Below are 17,494 nucleotides of genomic sequence, written 5' to 3' on the forward strand. Positions count from 1 at the left end.
TTTAGCTTACTTTGTCATGCTCACTGAAACAGGAATGGTAGACCTATTAGGATTCAAACAACTGTTTCTGTCAAACATGTCTCCCAACTTTATCAACTACTTGGTTTGCCGATCTCGACACTCCGAGATCGGAGCATCAAAAGCAAGCTGGGCTAAGAGCCCGGACAGCTCGATTTTAGAGCTTGGGCGGGAACCATCCCTCTAATTGGAAGGTGTGGCATCAGGGACAAGTGCGGTGAAAGATGCCGCACAAATGGGGTGGCTACCAAGTAAACACCACACCGATAACCACTGCAGTAACAATAGCTATGATGAACATCCCCAACCTAACAGGTCCCGCAGAGGTCGACCTGACCGCTATGTCCCTGCACCTAACCCTCACAAAGGGTCAGGACACAAGGGTAACAAGCTTAACAAGGGCAACAAAGTGTTCAACGACGATCTAAACGCTAACCGAAACTATATGGCAACCCGCTATTGGAACTAAATGCTAGATCCACTTACCTCCTGGTACATAATCTGACTCATGCGGATATTTCCATTTCTCGGCACACTCAGCTAGAAACATTGAATGATTACTCCTTCCATGATTTTTAACTTGTTGTACCCGTGATTGGGCCTCTTCCGTCCTCCCTGGACCTAGGTGACGAGGGAGATACGCTGTTTACTTGTCCGTCAAAAGCAATCACAATAACTCCCGTACTGCCACAATCTAACAGAATCCAAGCAGTCTGCAACATCAAAACACCTACAAACATTCATGAGATGCGCAGTTTCTAGGGAGTATGTAATTACTCCATTCAATTCATCAAAAACTATGCCGACTTGTCAAAGCCTTTGTCTGTCTTCTTCAGAAAGACACCCTATTAGTTTGGGATGGCACTCACGATGAACCTGTGGCTTCCTTGAAAAACCTGCTTTGCGAGGCACCTGCCTGGTGTACCCCAACAAAGATTCAGAAACCCGGATTATGCGACGTTCAGTATGACACTGTAGAGGAAATTAATTAATTAGTGACTGTTGTAAAATCGATATTCTTTGAGATAATTTGGGAAATAGAAACTCAATAAAGCCAAACTTTCCCATGGTGCCCCAGGTTATTGAGTTAATAATTACCTGATTAATTTAATCACGTAATTATAAACCGTCAATCATTCGATGAACAGCAGTCGTCAAAATCAATCCAACGTCACGACAATGGTCTATTTGCATGTAGGCGTACTGCAGCTCTGATGGTTTATGCCGCACAGGTCTGTGTGTATGGGCTGAGTAGTGTGTGTCAATACAATAGAATCCTACTCCGATGCGTTCTGCATCCGTTTTCAATGTTTGGAAAATACATACTTTCATCTTTCATCAGAACTGAAAATTAACTTGATTTCAACGTCTAGAAAATATGTCTAAAATACATATTTTCAATGTAATTCTGCTCAAAGGGTAGAGAATTTCCTATTCGGTTCTTTCCTACAAGTCTCTGGCATCCCCACTAGAATATCACCATCGGTTAGCTCAACCTGTGGGCATTCTGTTAACGCCATGGTCTCTGCTCACCTCCCTGTCAGCAGTTTAAACCTGACTCACTCATGTTTGTTCAGTGTTTGTGAAACTCACATGATGTGAGCACAACATAAAGAGCAAGGAGCTGGGAGGTCTATTAATAGCTATTTTTTTCATGAATGACACTGTGGCTACTATTAGACATCAACAAACATAGCCTATACCCTTGGATGGGCCCTGACCATAAGTTGTAATCGTCTTGCACACAGGCACATAAATACACACACACACACACACACACACACACACACACACACACACACACAGGAACAAGTCTAACTGACACGCACGCATATACACACACCTCCCTAATCGGCACTGATCAGTGGGTTTGGTCAGTTAACCCTCACATGCACTTTCCTGTTTTTGCTGTGAGGATGTGGTTAAATCCGCACTTTCAATGCTTCTGCTGCAATCAATACACGACACTCACACAGGCCTACCTCTCATTCACACTTTAATCCATTGGAATAACTATCACTTTAAATCAATATCACTTTCCTAGTAAGCTATTCCCAGGGAAACACGAAAATAATAGGCGACCGTTGATGTAAGCCTTGTTCACATTTGCTTTGGAGAATCTAGCTCACCAGTCAGAAAAGAGGTACTAAATTCAATAAGCACCCAGGTGTTACGCAACATATGGGCTAATTAAGTTGCAGCATCACTTGGGACACCTCAAAGGCAAAAACCGTATGCAAATAGTATGTCCTCTGCAAATAACACGATTGTGACTGACTCATGGCAGAACATGTGCCTGAGCCTCAAGGAGAGGAATCAAGGAGGATGGAGCTCACCTGCCCTCTGTTGGTCAACTGTCGTTCATCTAAAATTTCCTGGAGCAATAAAGAGTATGATTTCAATATTTACTCAATCTTGATCCACTATACCAAAACTGAAAATGTACAAAAACAATTACTGCATAACTCATGCTATTCACTCATCTTGAGACTTTGGCCAAGATTCAATCAGATCAAGCGTTAATGTCGATAACCAAGGTGTAACTGTGTTGGAGATGTCAAATCAGTGAGCAGCTGTTCTTGATCATTTTCATGAAGCCACACCCGTCCCACTTGTGTTAGATGTTCGGGAACAAGAAAGTGTGGGCTATATAGAAATTACACTCCAAATGAAAACCATTAAACAAAATGAGGACTACCATCAGCCTCATCGAGGTGTAAATTACATCTCACATTCCAGTGTTCGAACTTGCAAACAAGGCTTCATGGGATTTATCTTAATGGCAATGTCCGCTTTAGGTATGTGGACTTGACAACTCTAACACAGTTCGACCACCCAAAAACTGCTATGCGGATGTCGGCTAAATAACTTCATGCTACGCCCATACTGTTTACAAATTAAGAAAGTATGACTGACAGATAAACAGTTATTATATCTTTATTGAACATTAATGAGTATGATAAAGCTCTCAATGTATGAACTCTAATAATATAGTATAAAAATAAAAAAAGTACAAATAACAACAGTCATTGTAAACATCCATAACAAGATAAAGCAACAGTTTATCATGTCAGTATTTCTTCAGCACAGTATAATGTGTTTTGATAATGTAGTGTGTCATACTGTTTGAAAACCATGCCTCCAAACAAAAATAAATTCAGAACAAATCCCAAACAGCTGGGAGAAACCTAGTTTTCCCCCCTGGAATTAATTACACTGAACAAAAATATAAAATGCAATGTGCAACAATTTAAAAGACTTTACTAAGGTAAAGTTAATTTACAGAAAAGCCATAAATCTATGGATTTCACATGTCTGGCAATACAGATATGCATATGTTGGTCACAGATATCTTTAAAAATAAAGGTAGTGCGTGGATCAGAAAACCAGTCAGTATCTGGTGTGACCACCATTTGCCTCATCTCTTTCGCAAAGAGTTGATCAGGGTGTTGATTATGGTCTGTGGAATGTTGTCCCACTCTTCAATGGCAGTGCGAAGTTGCTGGATATTGGTGGGAACTGGAACACGCTGTCGTACACGTCAATCCAGAGCATCCCAAACATGCTCAATCGGTGAAATGTTTGGTGAGTATGCAGGCCATGGAAGAACTGGGACATTTTCATCTTCCAGGAACTGTGTACATTTCCTTGCGACATTGGGCCGTGCATTATCATGCTGAAACTTGAGGTGATGACCGGCGGATGAATGGCACGACAATGGGCCTCAGGATCTCATCATGATAAAATGCAATTGTGCTCTTTGTCCGTAGCTTATGCCTGCCATAACCCCACTGCTACCATGGGGCACTCTGTTCACATTGCCATCAGCAAACTGCTCACGCACACGACACCATACACGCTATCTGCCATCTGCCCGGTACAGTTGACACCCGGGATTCATCTGTGAAGTGCACACTTCTCCAGCATGCTACTGGCCATCGAAGGTGAGCATTTGCCTACTGAAGTCGGATGCGGCGCCGAACTGCTGTCAGGTCAAGACACTGGTGAGGACGATGAGCACAAAGATGAGCTTTCCTGAGACGGTTTATGACAGTTTGTGCAGAAATTCACAGTAAACCCACAGTTTCATTAACTGTCCGGGTGGCTGGTCTCAAACGATCCCGCAGGTGAAGAAACCAGATGTGGAGATCCTGGGCTGGCGTGGTTACACGTGGTCTGCGGTTGTGAGGCTGGTTGGAAGTACTGCCAAATTCTCTAAAATGACGTTGGAGGCGGCGTATGGCAGAGAAATGGACATTCAATTCTCTGGCAACAGCTCTGGTCGACATTCCTGCAGACAACATGCCAAAACTTGAGACATCTGTAGCAAAACAGCACATTTTAGAGTGGCCTTTTATTGTACCCAGCACAAGGTGCACCTGTGTAATGATCATGCTGTTTAATCTGTTCCTTGATATGCTACACTTGTCAAGTGGATGGATTACCTTGGTAAATGAACAAATTCTCACTAACAAGGACGTAAACAAATTTGTGAACAACATTTGAGAGAAATTAGCTTTTTGTGCTTATGGAACATTTCTGTGATCTTTTATTTCAGCTCATGAAACATGGGACCAACAGTTTACATGTTGCATTTATATTTTTGTTCAGTATACTTATTTCATACAAAACAGCCAAAATGGCCTAATGCAAGTCCATATTTTCCAGGGAAGGCACAAAAAAAGTGATCAAAAACAATGTAATACAAACTCTGGCCTAAAATGGCCATTTCAGTAAAAAATGGCTACACACAGGGAGGGCATCATTGGTAGAGGTTGTTGTAAGAGAATATGGAATAGAAAAACAGGCAAGTAACATGATGGATGAGGAGGAGCTGTGGGCGAGTCAGTCAGTCTGCATATCCAATTCTGCCGTAGGGCTGGATTGTGCCACACAACAGAAATAAAATGTAAATAAGAGAAGTTCGCCACAGGGCTTCTTAGATGCGGCAGAGAAAGGGAGGGGATATATAACACCAGGTATCATAGCCTAGTGGCGGATGCGACATGTGATGGTTAGTCCAGTAGTATGCCGTGCATTATATCCTATAGAGGGGAGGGGGGGACTGGACACTGATGAGCTCAATTTGGGCGTCCATGTTTGAGCTTGTCGATGTGGAATGTGAGTTTTAAGGCAGGCCCGAGCTTCAAGCCCATGTATTTCATCATCATGTCGCTGCGTAGTAACAAGAGGGCTTTGCCATCAATCTCCTGCAAAACATAGGAGTGGGATAACATTTTCATTTGCTATTAAGGTTATAAACTCAACAAAACACTTAAGAATTTGAAAATACTTCCACTAAAAACAATGGCAAAACATACAGTGCATTGGGAAAGTATTCACACCCCTAGACTTTTTCCACATATTCTAAAAGGGATTAAATTATTTTTTTCACTCATCAATGTACACACATTATCCCATAATGACAAAGTGAAAACTGTTTTTGAACATGTTTGAAAATGTATTAAAAACAAAAACAGAAATACCTTATTTACATAAGTATTCAGACCCTTTGCTATGAGACTCGAAATTGAGCTCAGGTGCATCCTGTTTCCATTTATTTTCCTTGATGTTTCTACAACTTGATTGGAGTCCACCTGTGGTAAATTCTATTGATTGGACATTATTTGGAAAGGCACACAACTGTCTATATAAGGTCAAACAGTTGACAGTGCATGTCAGAGCAAAAACCAAGCCATGAGTTTGAAGGAATTGTCCGTAGAGATTCGAGACAGGATTGTGTCAAAGCACAGATCTGGGGACCAAAGAAATTCTGCAGGATGAAGGTCCAAGAACACAGTGGCCTCCATCATTCTTAAATGAAAAAAGTTTGGAACCACCAAGACTCAGGAGTGGCTTTGACACAAGTCTCTGAATGTCCTTGAGCGGCCCAGCAACAGCTGTGCAGCGACACTCCCCATCCAACCTGACAGAGCTTGAGAGGATCTGCAGAGAAGAATGGGAGAAACTCCCTAAATACAGGTGTGCCAAGCTTGTAGAGTCATACCCAAGATGACTATTGGGTAGACTATAATCACTGCTAAAGGTGCATCAACAAAGTACTGAGTAAAGGGTCTGAAAACATATGTAAATGTGAGCTTTTGAATTTTTTAAATACATTTGCAAAATGTTTATAAAAACCTGTTTTTGCTTTCTCATTATGGGATATTGTGTGTAGATTGAGGGGGAAAAAACTATTTAATAATTTAATTAAGCTGTAAAGTCACAAAATGTGGAAAAAGTCAAGGGGTGTGAATACTTTCCGAATGCACTGTAAGTATCCCTCTATGCTGAGTGTTCTGTCGGGCTGATACGTACATATACAATAGGATAGTACTGTTCTATTAAATTCTGTAGATACGTACGTGTTTTCTGAAGAGATCTGCGTGGGGGGCCAGTAGGGGGTCTATGTCTCTGATGAACTGCATGACGTCCTTCACCGTCCACAGGTTGGGGTCCTGGCCACTGGGCCGAGGGCTCTCTCTGAAACGCTCAGAGCCTGTCGGATGGCGGGTCAGAGTAGAGATACAGAGGAACATTAGTCACCAATCACCAGCAGGGTTTGTTATTATGGGATGATGAGCAACTCCATCGAAAGTGTTACCGAAAAGCCATACACAATCCATAAATTAGCTTGGCTAAAAATCGAATCAAATCCACTGGACAATATCATTTTTGCCTTTAATGACATGCGCTGCATTAAAGATAAACCCCGACCTGAAGAGTTGAGATGTAGCAACTTGGTGGGGGACCGCAGGCCCAGAGGATGCCCTGTCGAGCCCGGGGACAGGGGGCTCTTTTTTAAGTGCCCCGAACCCCCTACACCGTTCACCATGAGGAAGGGCTCACCTGGAACAACATGGACAGGAGAGTCAATGACAAGGCCCAAGTGACACACCTGTAGTCAAAAGTTTGCTTAGTGGGACATTACTGGCTACACTTTGGGCTGTTGCGGTGACCGTAATAACCGCCACACCGGCAGTCTTGAGATATGACCGCAGTAAAATTCCATGCGACTGTTGAGTCATGGTAATCTCCTCTTATGCACTCCGGACAAGCATTTCGCTACACTCGCATTAACATCTGCTAACCATGTGTATGTGACAAATAAAATGTGATTTGATTTGACATGCTTTGGTAATACCTAACTTGCTAATGACCATCAGGTCCCAATGGCCTGGAACTCAGGGCTCTATTGTCCCTCCAACTACTCTGACATCAATGCAAATGTTATCGAAAATCACTTATTATCAAAACAGTATTGCGCTTTCAAAACTCACCTCAATGTGATGATCAATTTGAAGAAAGAAGTTCAACAGCAGGTTGAAAGTGAGTGTAAAACATGGTCGTTGTGGATGTTGTTTCAAAGCCTAACACAACAAAATGGACAGCGCTTTCTAAGGTGATGATTCATTCAAAACACCAATACGCATTTTAGAGCTTATGCATACGCATTAATTTATGAGCCCAAGCCCGAAAAATACCTCAATTAAAATGATGATTGTGCATACATAGCCTACCACATAATACACATGGCAAAAAAACAAAACTGATTTAAAATGTCTTTGGTACATAATTGGTCTAGCCTATACAAATTTGAGTAATCGCCATTGAGTGTGGACTGTATTATTATGCATACTGGATGGACTGGTTACCTTATGCTACGCTCCAAAATGTCTATCCATGAGTCTGGGAGAGAACATACAGTGGGGCAAAAAAGTATTTAGTCAGCCACCAATTGTGCAAGTTCTCCCACTTAAAAAGATGAGAGGCCTGTAATTTTCATCATAGGTACACTTCAACTATGACAGACAAAATGAGAAGAAAAAACTCCAGAAAATCACATTGTAGGATTATGGTGGAAATTATGGTGGAAAGTAAGTATTTGGTCAATAACAAAAGTTAATCTCAATACTTTATTATATACCCTTTGTTGGCAATGACAGAGGTCAAATGTTTTCTGAAAGTCTTCACAAGGTTTTCACACACCGTTGCTGGTATTTTGGCCCATTCCTCCATGCAGATCTCCTCTAGAGCAGTGATGTTTTGGGGCTGTTGCTGGGCAACACGGACTTTCAACTCCCTCCAAAGATTTTCTATGGGGTTGAGATCTGGAGACTGGCTAGGCCACTCCAGGACCTTGAAATGCTTCTTACGAAGCCACTCCTTCGTTGCCCAGCCACGTTTCATCTTCAATGCCCTTGCTGATGGAAGGAGGTTTTCACTCAAAATCTCACGATACATGGCCCCATTCATTCTTTCCTTTACATGGATCAGTCGTCCTGGTCCCTTTGCAGAAAAACAGCCCAAAGCATGATGTTTCCACCCCCATGCTTCACAGTAGGTATGGTGTTCATTGGATGCAACTCAGCATTCTTTGTCACGACAAGTTGAGTTTTTTTTAACCAAAAAGTAATATTTTGGTTTCATCTGACCATATGATAATCTCCCAATCTTCTTCTGGATCATCCAAATGCTCTCTAGCAAACTTCAGACGGGCCTGGACATGTACTGGCATAAGCAGGGGGACACGTCTGGCACTGCAGGATTTGAGTCCCTGGCGGTGTAGTGTGTTACTGATGGTAGGCTTTGTTACTTTGGTCCCTGCTCTCAGCAGGTCATTCACTAGACCCCCCCGTGTGGTTCTGGGATTTTTGCTCACCGTTCTTGTGATCATTTTGACCCCACGGGGTGAGATCTTGCGTGGAGCCCCAGATCGAGGGAGATTATCAGTGGTCTTGTATGTCTTACATTTCCTAATAATTGCTCCCACAGTTGATTTCTACAAGCCAAGCTGCTTACCTATTGCAGATTCTGTCTTCCCAGCCTGGTGCAGGTCTACAATTTTGTTTCTGGTGTCCTTTGACAGCTCTTTGGTCTTGGCCATAGTGGAGTTTGGAGTGTGACTGTTTGAGGTTGTGGACAGGTCTTTTATACTGATAACAAGCTCAAACAGGTGCCATTAATACAGGTAACGAGTGGAGGACAGAGGAGCCTCTTAAATAAGAAGTTACAGGTCTGTGAGAGCCAGAAATCCTGCTTGTTTGTAGGTGACCAAATACTTATTTTCCACCATAATTTGCAAATAAATTCATTAACAATCCTACAATGTGATTTTCTGGATTTTTTCCCCCTCTCATTTTGTCTGTCATAGTTGAAGTGTGCCTATGACGAAAAGTACAGGCCTCTCTCATCTTTTTAAGTGGGAGAGGTTGCACAATTGGTGGCTGACTAAATACTTTTTTGCCCCACTGTATAACCCTAGGCGATGCTGTTGGATGTGCAGGGCGGCTTACAGATAAGCCTACAATTATAGTGAATTTGTATTTGATTTTGAATAGCCAGTTAATAGGGATTTTTTAAATATATTCATAATTAATTGGGTGACACATTACCTTTCGCTATACAGACTACCTCACCACCATGCCTTTCCATCTCCTCCTCGCTCTCCTTTATTCCTTTCTCGAGCGTGCAGAGGTGCTGTCAACAGTTTAGTGAAATTTGTTTTGTTGTGAAAACATGTTACCATCGATTGAAAAACGTATTGGCGGGAAAGTGCACGGCCTCCATTCGCTATTTGAGTGCATGCAGATGACATGTATTTTTCCCCCTCCCCATTTGATAATGAGCCATTCTAAATCTAAACAAATTGTAAGGTTTATATCATTCACAACTAAAGTTGCCAAATAACTCTAAACCTAGCGTATAGGACCTGTTTCAAATGATCACTTTTACACTCAACATAACCACTTCATATGCGCACTCGCTTTGGAATGGGGAAAAATATCCTTTCTATTTTATTCAGCTAAGTTCAATTATATAAAATCATGGCACGGGACTTTTAAGCATAGCTTAATGAATAAGACTACAGCCTATGGCATGGAGCATAGCCAGATAACATACAGTATGCCAACTCACATTCTGTTCCTCTGAAATACATTTTCTTCATATCATGTTTCTTTAGACCTGACTAAAATAAATGATGAATATATTGTGACGGTGTATATTAAATAAAATATACACCATCACAATAAATCCATTATAGTGAAGTCTAAAAGAAACATGATTTGAAGAAAATGTATTTCAGAAGAACAGAATATGAGTTGGCATACTGTATGTTATCTGGCTATGCTCTATGCCATAGGCTGTAGGCTTGTTCACTTAGCTGACAAGGTACAAGCTGCTGATTAGCTTGCCTTTGGGACAACTATATATATAAAAATAAAAAAAGTCTAATCTTAGACTTTCTTAAAACGTAGATGTTCCAAAGGCACGCTCATCACTAGCTTGTATGTGGCTTGTATGCAATTTATATTCGTGGAGGCCTGGAAATGCTAAATGTGTTTCTGTTAATTAACGGTCAATTACCGTGAGACCGGCAGACTTTTGCATTACAAAAACCGGCTGACCTCCAGTCCTAGCTACACCCTAAAATAAGAGTTTTTGTTTGTACACAAATGTTTTCCATTTGTTTGTCCCATTAGAGGTGCATGTTTCTATTTTCATCAATCAAGTCATTTTAAATGAAGCGTTAAGGATTTCCTAGGGAGCTGTACCTTCCGAGGAGAGGCAAAGGTTTTTGGCCAGCTTGTGGGGGAGGGGGCTGTAGTAGGAGTCTTGAAGGAACCGCTTGGAGCCTCTTCCTGGACCCGTCGTGAGGCCCTCCCTAAAACTTCTCCTTTCTGGAGAGTCGTAACAGAAAGGAAAACTAGTGAGGAGTGAAAAGTAAATACCTACATACTTGACTCAAATCGACACTGTTACAATGGTGAAAAGGCCAAAAAGAAACAGACAACCCTTTTCTGTCCTGAACCAACAGTAAAGTCAAGGTTATGCCCCAGTACAGTGTGTGTGCTGACCTGGGTGGGCGTGGCTATCGTAATGCAGTCCCCCTTGGGGAACGGGCTGGCTGCAAAACAGAGGGTCACAGTAGAGGTTGTGACAGAGTTTCTCCAGGAAGCGCAGGACGTACGTGACGCTGTTGACCGTGGGCAGGGTGAGGGTATGGTGCTGCTGGTCAAAGTGGGCTGCATGGGACAGACACAGAGGGCAAGGGTTCGGCACAGACAGCCAATTCCTCACATTTAGCAGCAATGCCAAGTGAATAGGAGATATAGAGATTTGGTTTAATCAATTTCAGGGGAAAAAAATCTACCAGTCTGTTTTAACAACTGGTCCTGATGTAGTGCACAGGGAGGCTTGAAATAAATGAAGGAAAAATCATATTTTTTAAGGAAATGCAAAGACTCTTTGATTATCTCTATAACTAAACCTATAATAAAGCTTATAGAGAGCATAGCCCATACAGATAGCAGGTCCTTACCTGATATGACCTCTCCTCCGTGACCTGGCTTGAGGCAGGAGAAGACAGAGCTCTGGTTGTGGGCACAGTCCACACAGGCCTGGACACACTGCTGTAGAACCGAGGAAGCCCGGCCTGGACCAAAGTGGTCGGGCAGCTGCTGCACCCGCCGCCCATCCAAGTGGGGTCCCACTTTCCCATACTTGTTCAGGTATACACACACTGTGGGGACACGTAGGTAGATTCAGGCAGTCACGCACACAAACACAGAGGCATCTAACATTCAGCGTGTTTACAACTTTGGCTGAAAAGGGCAGATTTGACTTAATGCTCCAAACATATTTAACAATATCACATTTTCATCGATGATTGACTCGCAAGGATGTCCGAGGGCATACAATTATTCATAATACAGGTTGCACTGGGCTCCACAGAAATCCATATGAGTGTTAATTGTAGTGATGAAGTACTACTTTGTGTGTGTGTACCTGTTGCAGCATGCAAGGCGGCGCTGGGGATGGTGGCGTTGTCCAGGGGCACCGTGCTGGTGTCTGGCTCTGGCATACTGCTGTTGGGGGAAACAGGCACGGGGTTGGGCACCACCCGCGGTTTTCTCTGTTCACACAGACACACACACATATACACAACGTTTAGTGGGGTGGTATGCGCTCATCCATAAAAATAAAAAAACACTTGTCCCAGGTGCTGGATTAGTCACATTGTACCTAAAAAAATATATAATTGTGTGTTTGTGTGGTTACCTTGCTGCCGGGCTTGGGCCCTCTCTTTTTGGGGATCTTGATAGACTCCACTTGACCCTCCTGCAGGGCCATCCTCTGGGCCCAGTCGGCTGGCAGCCTCCCTCTGGGCCGGGACATGGGTCGCCCTGGGCCTGCCATGGCACCCTCCAGCCAGCCTGCTTTCTTTGCCCAGCCCAACTAAACACAGAGGAGGAGTGAGAGGACAATGTTAGGGTTAGGTCAATCACTCTAGATGTCAATGGGAGGGCAAACATTACTTTTCTCAGTAGCAGTGGAATTAGAATATAAGTGAATTCTTGACTTTAGTTCAACTTTTGACCAACAAGGTTGTTATTATAAAAGAGTGTTTGGGTACTGCGACACAGGATGAAACATCTAACCCTACCCCACCCACACTTCCCAACCCCGGGTCCTTGGTCTGTACCTTACTCCCCGGTTTGGGGCCTCTCTTCTTGGGGACCTTGATATGCTCCAGTCCATTTCTGGGCAGGGGGGCTTGTGTTCCTACTCCGGCCCCCTTCTGGCCCCAGAGCCCTGTCAGCTTGGCTTTCCTGCGGCCTGGCTTGCGTCCCCGTTGGCCAGGCGGCTGTCCTGGCATGGGGTGCATGGCTGTTCCCTCGCTACCGTCTGAAAGGCAACCGAGGGTCTTGGGTAGCACTGCTGTCCCCAGCGAGAGAAAGAGCAATAGGGGGAGTGTAAAAAAAAAACCCAGTTCAAACAGGATGTTAAGGAATCAAACAAATGCAATTTATCCTCTAGTCTAGAGATCTGTTGTTCTGTCCCTGAACAGGCAGTTAACCCACTGTTCCTAGGCCATCACTGAAAATAAGAATTTGTTCTTAACTGACTTGCCTTGTAAAATAAATATATTCATTGAAGTTGTCATTCATTATTTCCTTCATCCATTAAAATGCAGCCGAACAGGAAACAATGAATGTCAGATTCAGGAAGTAGCATCAAAGTAACACATAACCAACCAGGCAAAGAGCAGCGACTTAATCAAAACCATGACAGACTCAATGACATAAACAGCCAGTGGTAGGCAATAATGCCTCTAACAACACAGCTTTTGTGTTAAGGAAGGCCATGGTGACCCAGTTTGCTTTCAGCTGCGGAACAAAGAGGCAACTTGTGTTATACACTTGTGTTACACTCTATCCTTCATAGAGAAGGATGAGAGACAGACAGAAAAAGAGTGTTGCCAGGACCACAAATACAAACTCCATCTAGACACCGTTGCCCTTTTTAATTTTTATTTTTTTTTTAACCTTTATTTTACTAGGCAAGTCAGTTAAGAACAAATTCTTATTTTCAATGACGGCCTAGGAACAGTGGGTTAACTGCCTGTTCAGGGGCTGAACGACAGATTTGTACCTTGTCAGCTTGGGGATTTGAACTTGCAACCTTTCGGTTACTAGTCCAATGCTCTAACCACTAGGCTACCCTGCCGCCCCAGAAGGGCCTTCTACGCCATCAAAAAGACAAAATTCAACATACCAATTAGAATCTGGCTAAAAATCTTGAATCAGTTATACAGTGCCTTCAGAAAGTATTCACACCCCCTTGACATTTTCCAAACGTTGTTGTGTTACAGCCTGAATTTAAAATGGATTACATATAGATTTTCTGTCACTGGCCTACATGCCCATAATGTCAAAGTGGAATTATGTTTTTCAAAATGTGTAATAATTAATAAAAAAATGAAAAGCTGAAATGTCTTGAGTCAATAAGTATTCAACCCCTTTGTTATGGCAAGCCTAAATCAGTTCAGGAGTAAACATTTCCTTAACAAGTCACATAATAAGTTGCATGTGTGCCATAATAGTGTTTAACATGATTTTAAATGACTATATCATCTCTGTGCCCCACACATACAGATAATTGTAAGGTCCCTCAGTCGAGAAGTGAATTTCAAAACACACATTCAACTATAAAGACCACCATTTTCCAATGAATGCCTCGCAAGGGACACCTATTGGTAGATGGGTAGAAAAAAAAGACATTGAATATTCCTTTGAGCATGGTGAAGTTATTAATTACACTTTGTATGGTGTATCAATACCCCCAGTCACAATTTTCAAACCTTCCATAACAAAACCATCACCTATAGAGAGATTAACCTAGAGAAGTGTCCCCTCAGCAAGCTGGTCCTGGGGCTATGTTCACACACAGAGCCTGGACAGCAACACAGTTAGACCTAACCAAATCATGAGAAAACAAAAAGATAATTACTGACACCTTGGAAAGAATTGACCAAAAAACCTGAGCAAACTGCAATGCTATTTGGCCCAGAATACCACTGAGACGGACCCAAAATTAAGGAAAGCTTTGACTATATACAAACTCAGTGAGCATAGCCTTGCTATTGAGAGGCCACTGTAGGCAGACCTGGCTCTCAAGAGAAGACAGGCTATGTTCACACTGCCCACAAAATGAGGTGGAAACCGAGCTGCACTTCTTAACCTCCTGCCAAATGTATGACCATATTAGAGACACATATATCTCTCAGATTACACAGACCCATGAAGAATTTGAAAAACAAATCAAATTTGTATAAATACATTTTTTGGGGATAAACTCCCATATCTATTAGGTAAAATACCACAGTGTGCCATCACAGCAGCAAGATGTGAGACCTGTTGCCACAAGAAAAAGGGCAACCAGTAAAACACAAACACCAATGTAAATATAACCCATATTTCTGTTGATTTATTTTCAATTTTGAACATTGTTACAACTCTGTACATAGCCATAAAAAAGCATTTGAAATGTCTCTACTCCTTCGAAACTTTGGGTGTTTAATATTTCCTGATTGTTTATTTTACTTTGGTTTATTATCTATTCACTTGCTTTGGCAATGTAAACATACAGTATGTTTCCCATGCCAATAAAGCCCTATGAATGGAATTGAGAGTTCTTCACTGAGATAGAGATCAATAGGAAAACTTGCAATGAGTGATACAAAGCAAACAACTCACTTCAGACACACACACACAATAAAGGGTGAGACAAACCAATACAGACCCTGCACAACAGAGGCTCCTGAGCTTTGTGAAGTGGCTCTGATACAAACCAATCAAGCCCAGACAGACAGACAAAGACAGTGAAAGTAGATAGTAGGTTCCTCTGCACTAGGTTACCCGTGTGACTCTTCCTCTCTGCACACTTCCTTCCTCTCTTGAGTTTTGATACACTTGCAAGGCCTCGCCAATGGGGACCGGACATGTCCAAATTCCTCATAAACCGCAGACTCTCGCTCGTTGTAATCTCTGTGCAATTCTCACCAGAGGAAAAGGCAAACTAGTAGCCTACCGAGGCCCATCAAGTAGAACATGCTGACAACTGCCTGGGAAATAAGAGTAGTAGCAATAAAGACGCAAACTGCCGATAGCTGTCAGATATGGTGTTAACATTTATCTTTAAACGTCACACCCTGTAGTACACACCCTTTCATTCTTAGGGGCCAGGCCAAGTCTAAATCACACTCTGCCTAAAGTGTACGAAGCAACGACGATGACAATATGTGCAGCATTGCAAAGTCACACACGAATGCGGACACTCGCACTAACACATGACTTGGCCTGTGGGGCAATATACCAGACTTGGGTTCAAATAAAAGTGTATTTGACTATCTGGTATTTAAAATACTTTTTTCTGTGTATTTGGGTATTTTCAAATACACAGCTTAAAACAAGTACTTTTGAGTATTTGAATGGTTATTTGTAAAAATAAATAAATAAATAAATAAATACTCTACCAAATTGTAATTGATAGTATTTCCAAATACTTATTTCAAACACTATTTTCAAATACCTGGGTTAAACACATGGGAGTGTATATGAGTCAGTGTATTTTCAAATACTTTCCGAGAGTATTTCCAAATAACAATAAAATATTATATTTGTCTTTTCAAATATAATATATTAGAATACTTAATTCACTTACATCTTAGTCATTTAGCAGATACTCTTTGAAGAGGTAGGGTTTCACATGTTTTACGGAAGAAAATACAATGCTGTTCTAGCTTCAGGGGGAAGGTGGTTCCACCATTGTGGTGCAAGGACAGAGAAGAGCTTGGACTGGGCTGGTGGGAGCTGCCAAGAGACCAGAGGTACATCTCTGTGCAATTGTGAAAGTAATTGAGACATTTGAAATGGTATTTGAACCCAGGTTTGTAAAATACACAAACCCATAATGGCACGCACCGAAAAAGTCTGCAGGTTATATTTATATTCATGTACACGTCAGTATCAGATAATGTCCCTAGCATAAGTATTCACCCCCACTTGGATTTTCTTCACATTTTGTTGCGTTACAAAGTGGGATTCAAATGGATTGAATTGTGATTTATTTTGTCACAAACTACACAAAATACTCCTTAATGTCAAAGTGAAAAGAAAATTCTATAAATGTTTACAAATTAATAAAAATAAAAAAACATCTTGGTTATATAGGCATTAATTTGTTATGGCAAGCCTAAATAAGTTCAGGAGTAAAATTGAGTTTAACAAATGACATAATGAGTTGCACGGACTCTGTGTGCAATAATAGGGGGTAACATGATTTTTGAATGACTACACCATCTACACTACATAACCAAAAGGACGTGGACACCTACTCGTCGAACATCTCATTTAAAAATCATTGGCATTAATATGGAGTTGGTCCCCCCTTTGCTGCTATAACAGCCTCCACTTTTCTTCCAAAGGCTTTCCACGAGATGTTGGAATATTGCTGCGGGGACTTGCTTCCATTAAGCCACAAGAGCATTAGTGATGTCGAGCACTGATGTTGGGCACTGATGTTGGGCGATTTTGTCTGTCATAGTTGAAGTGTACCCATGATGAAAATTACAGGCCTCTCATCTTTTTAATTGGGAGAACTTGCACAATTGGTGGCTGACTAAATACTTTTTTGCCCCACTGTATTTAGCTTTTTTTGAGAAAATCGACAACCTGGTCATGCAGCTCACAGAACCGCTCTAACGCTTTTCCTTTACTCAGCCAGCGATTCTGTCACAAGCTTGCGGGAAAAGACTGTGTTGTGTGCATACTTCCAGACAAACAAAACACCTTGCTTCGAGGACAATACAGTACCACCGACACGGCCCGCTAGCAAGGACTGCGGGCCCCTCCTCTCCTTCTCCGTGGCCGACGTGAAGTAAGACATTTAAACGTGTTAACCCTAAGCAAGGCTGCCAGTCCAGGCGGCATCCCTAACCGCGTCCTCAGAGCATGCACAGACCAGCTGGCTGGTGTGTTTAAGGACATATTCAATCTCTCCCTATCCCAGTCTGCTGTCCCCACATGCTTCAAGATGGCCACCATTGTTCCTGTAACCAAGAAGGCAAAGGTAACTGAATTAAATGACTATGGCCCTGTAGCAATCACTTCTGTCATCATGAAGTGCTTTG

At 42.2% G+C, this 17,494-nt stretch overlaps 1 protein-coding gene across 22 annotated transcripts in view; it reads right to left on the reverse strand.

Moving 5' to 3' along the window:
• Window positions 1-2,939: 2,939 nt before the first annotated feature.
• LOC118367251 (polycomb protein SCMH1-like) overlaps window positions 2,940-17,494 on the reverse strand; it is a 56,867-nt gene continuing 42,312 nt past the window's right edge. For 18 of the 22 annotated variants that reach the window (XM_035750500.2, XM_052494018.1, XM_035750492.2 and 15 more), the window contains 9 exons: window positions 12,506-12,741; window positions 12,082-12,258; window positions 11,809-11,935; window positions 11,342-11,542; window positions 10,878-11,045; window positions 10,575-10,700; window positions 6,736-6,867; window positions 6,384-6,517; window positions 2,940-5,228 (listed from right to left, as the gene is read on the reverse strand). In XM_035750500.2, the coding sequence (XP_035606393.1) occupies window positions 5,100-5,228; window positions 6,384-6,517; window positions 6,736-6,867; window positions 10,575-10,700; window positions 10,878-11,045; window positions 11,342-11,542; window positions 11,809-11,935; window positions 12,082-12,258; window positions 12,506-12,741 (1,430 nt within the window). In that variant the 3' untranslated portion in view covers window positions 2,940-5,099. The other 4 variants (XM_052494024.1, XR_008090304.1, XM_052494025.1 and 1 more) reach the window with 4 other exon arrangements.

Source organism: Oncorhynchus keta, chromosome 34 (genome assembly GCF_023373465.1).
Source record: "Oncorhynchus keta strain PuntledgeMale-10-30-2019 chromosome 34, Oket_V2, whole genome shotgun sequence".
In the NCBI taxonomy this organism is placed as follows: Eukaryota; Metazoa; Chordata; class Actinopteri; order Salmoniformes; family Salmonidae; genus Oncorhynchus; species Oncorhynchus keta.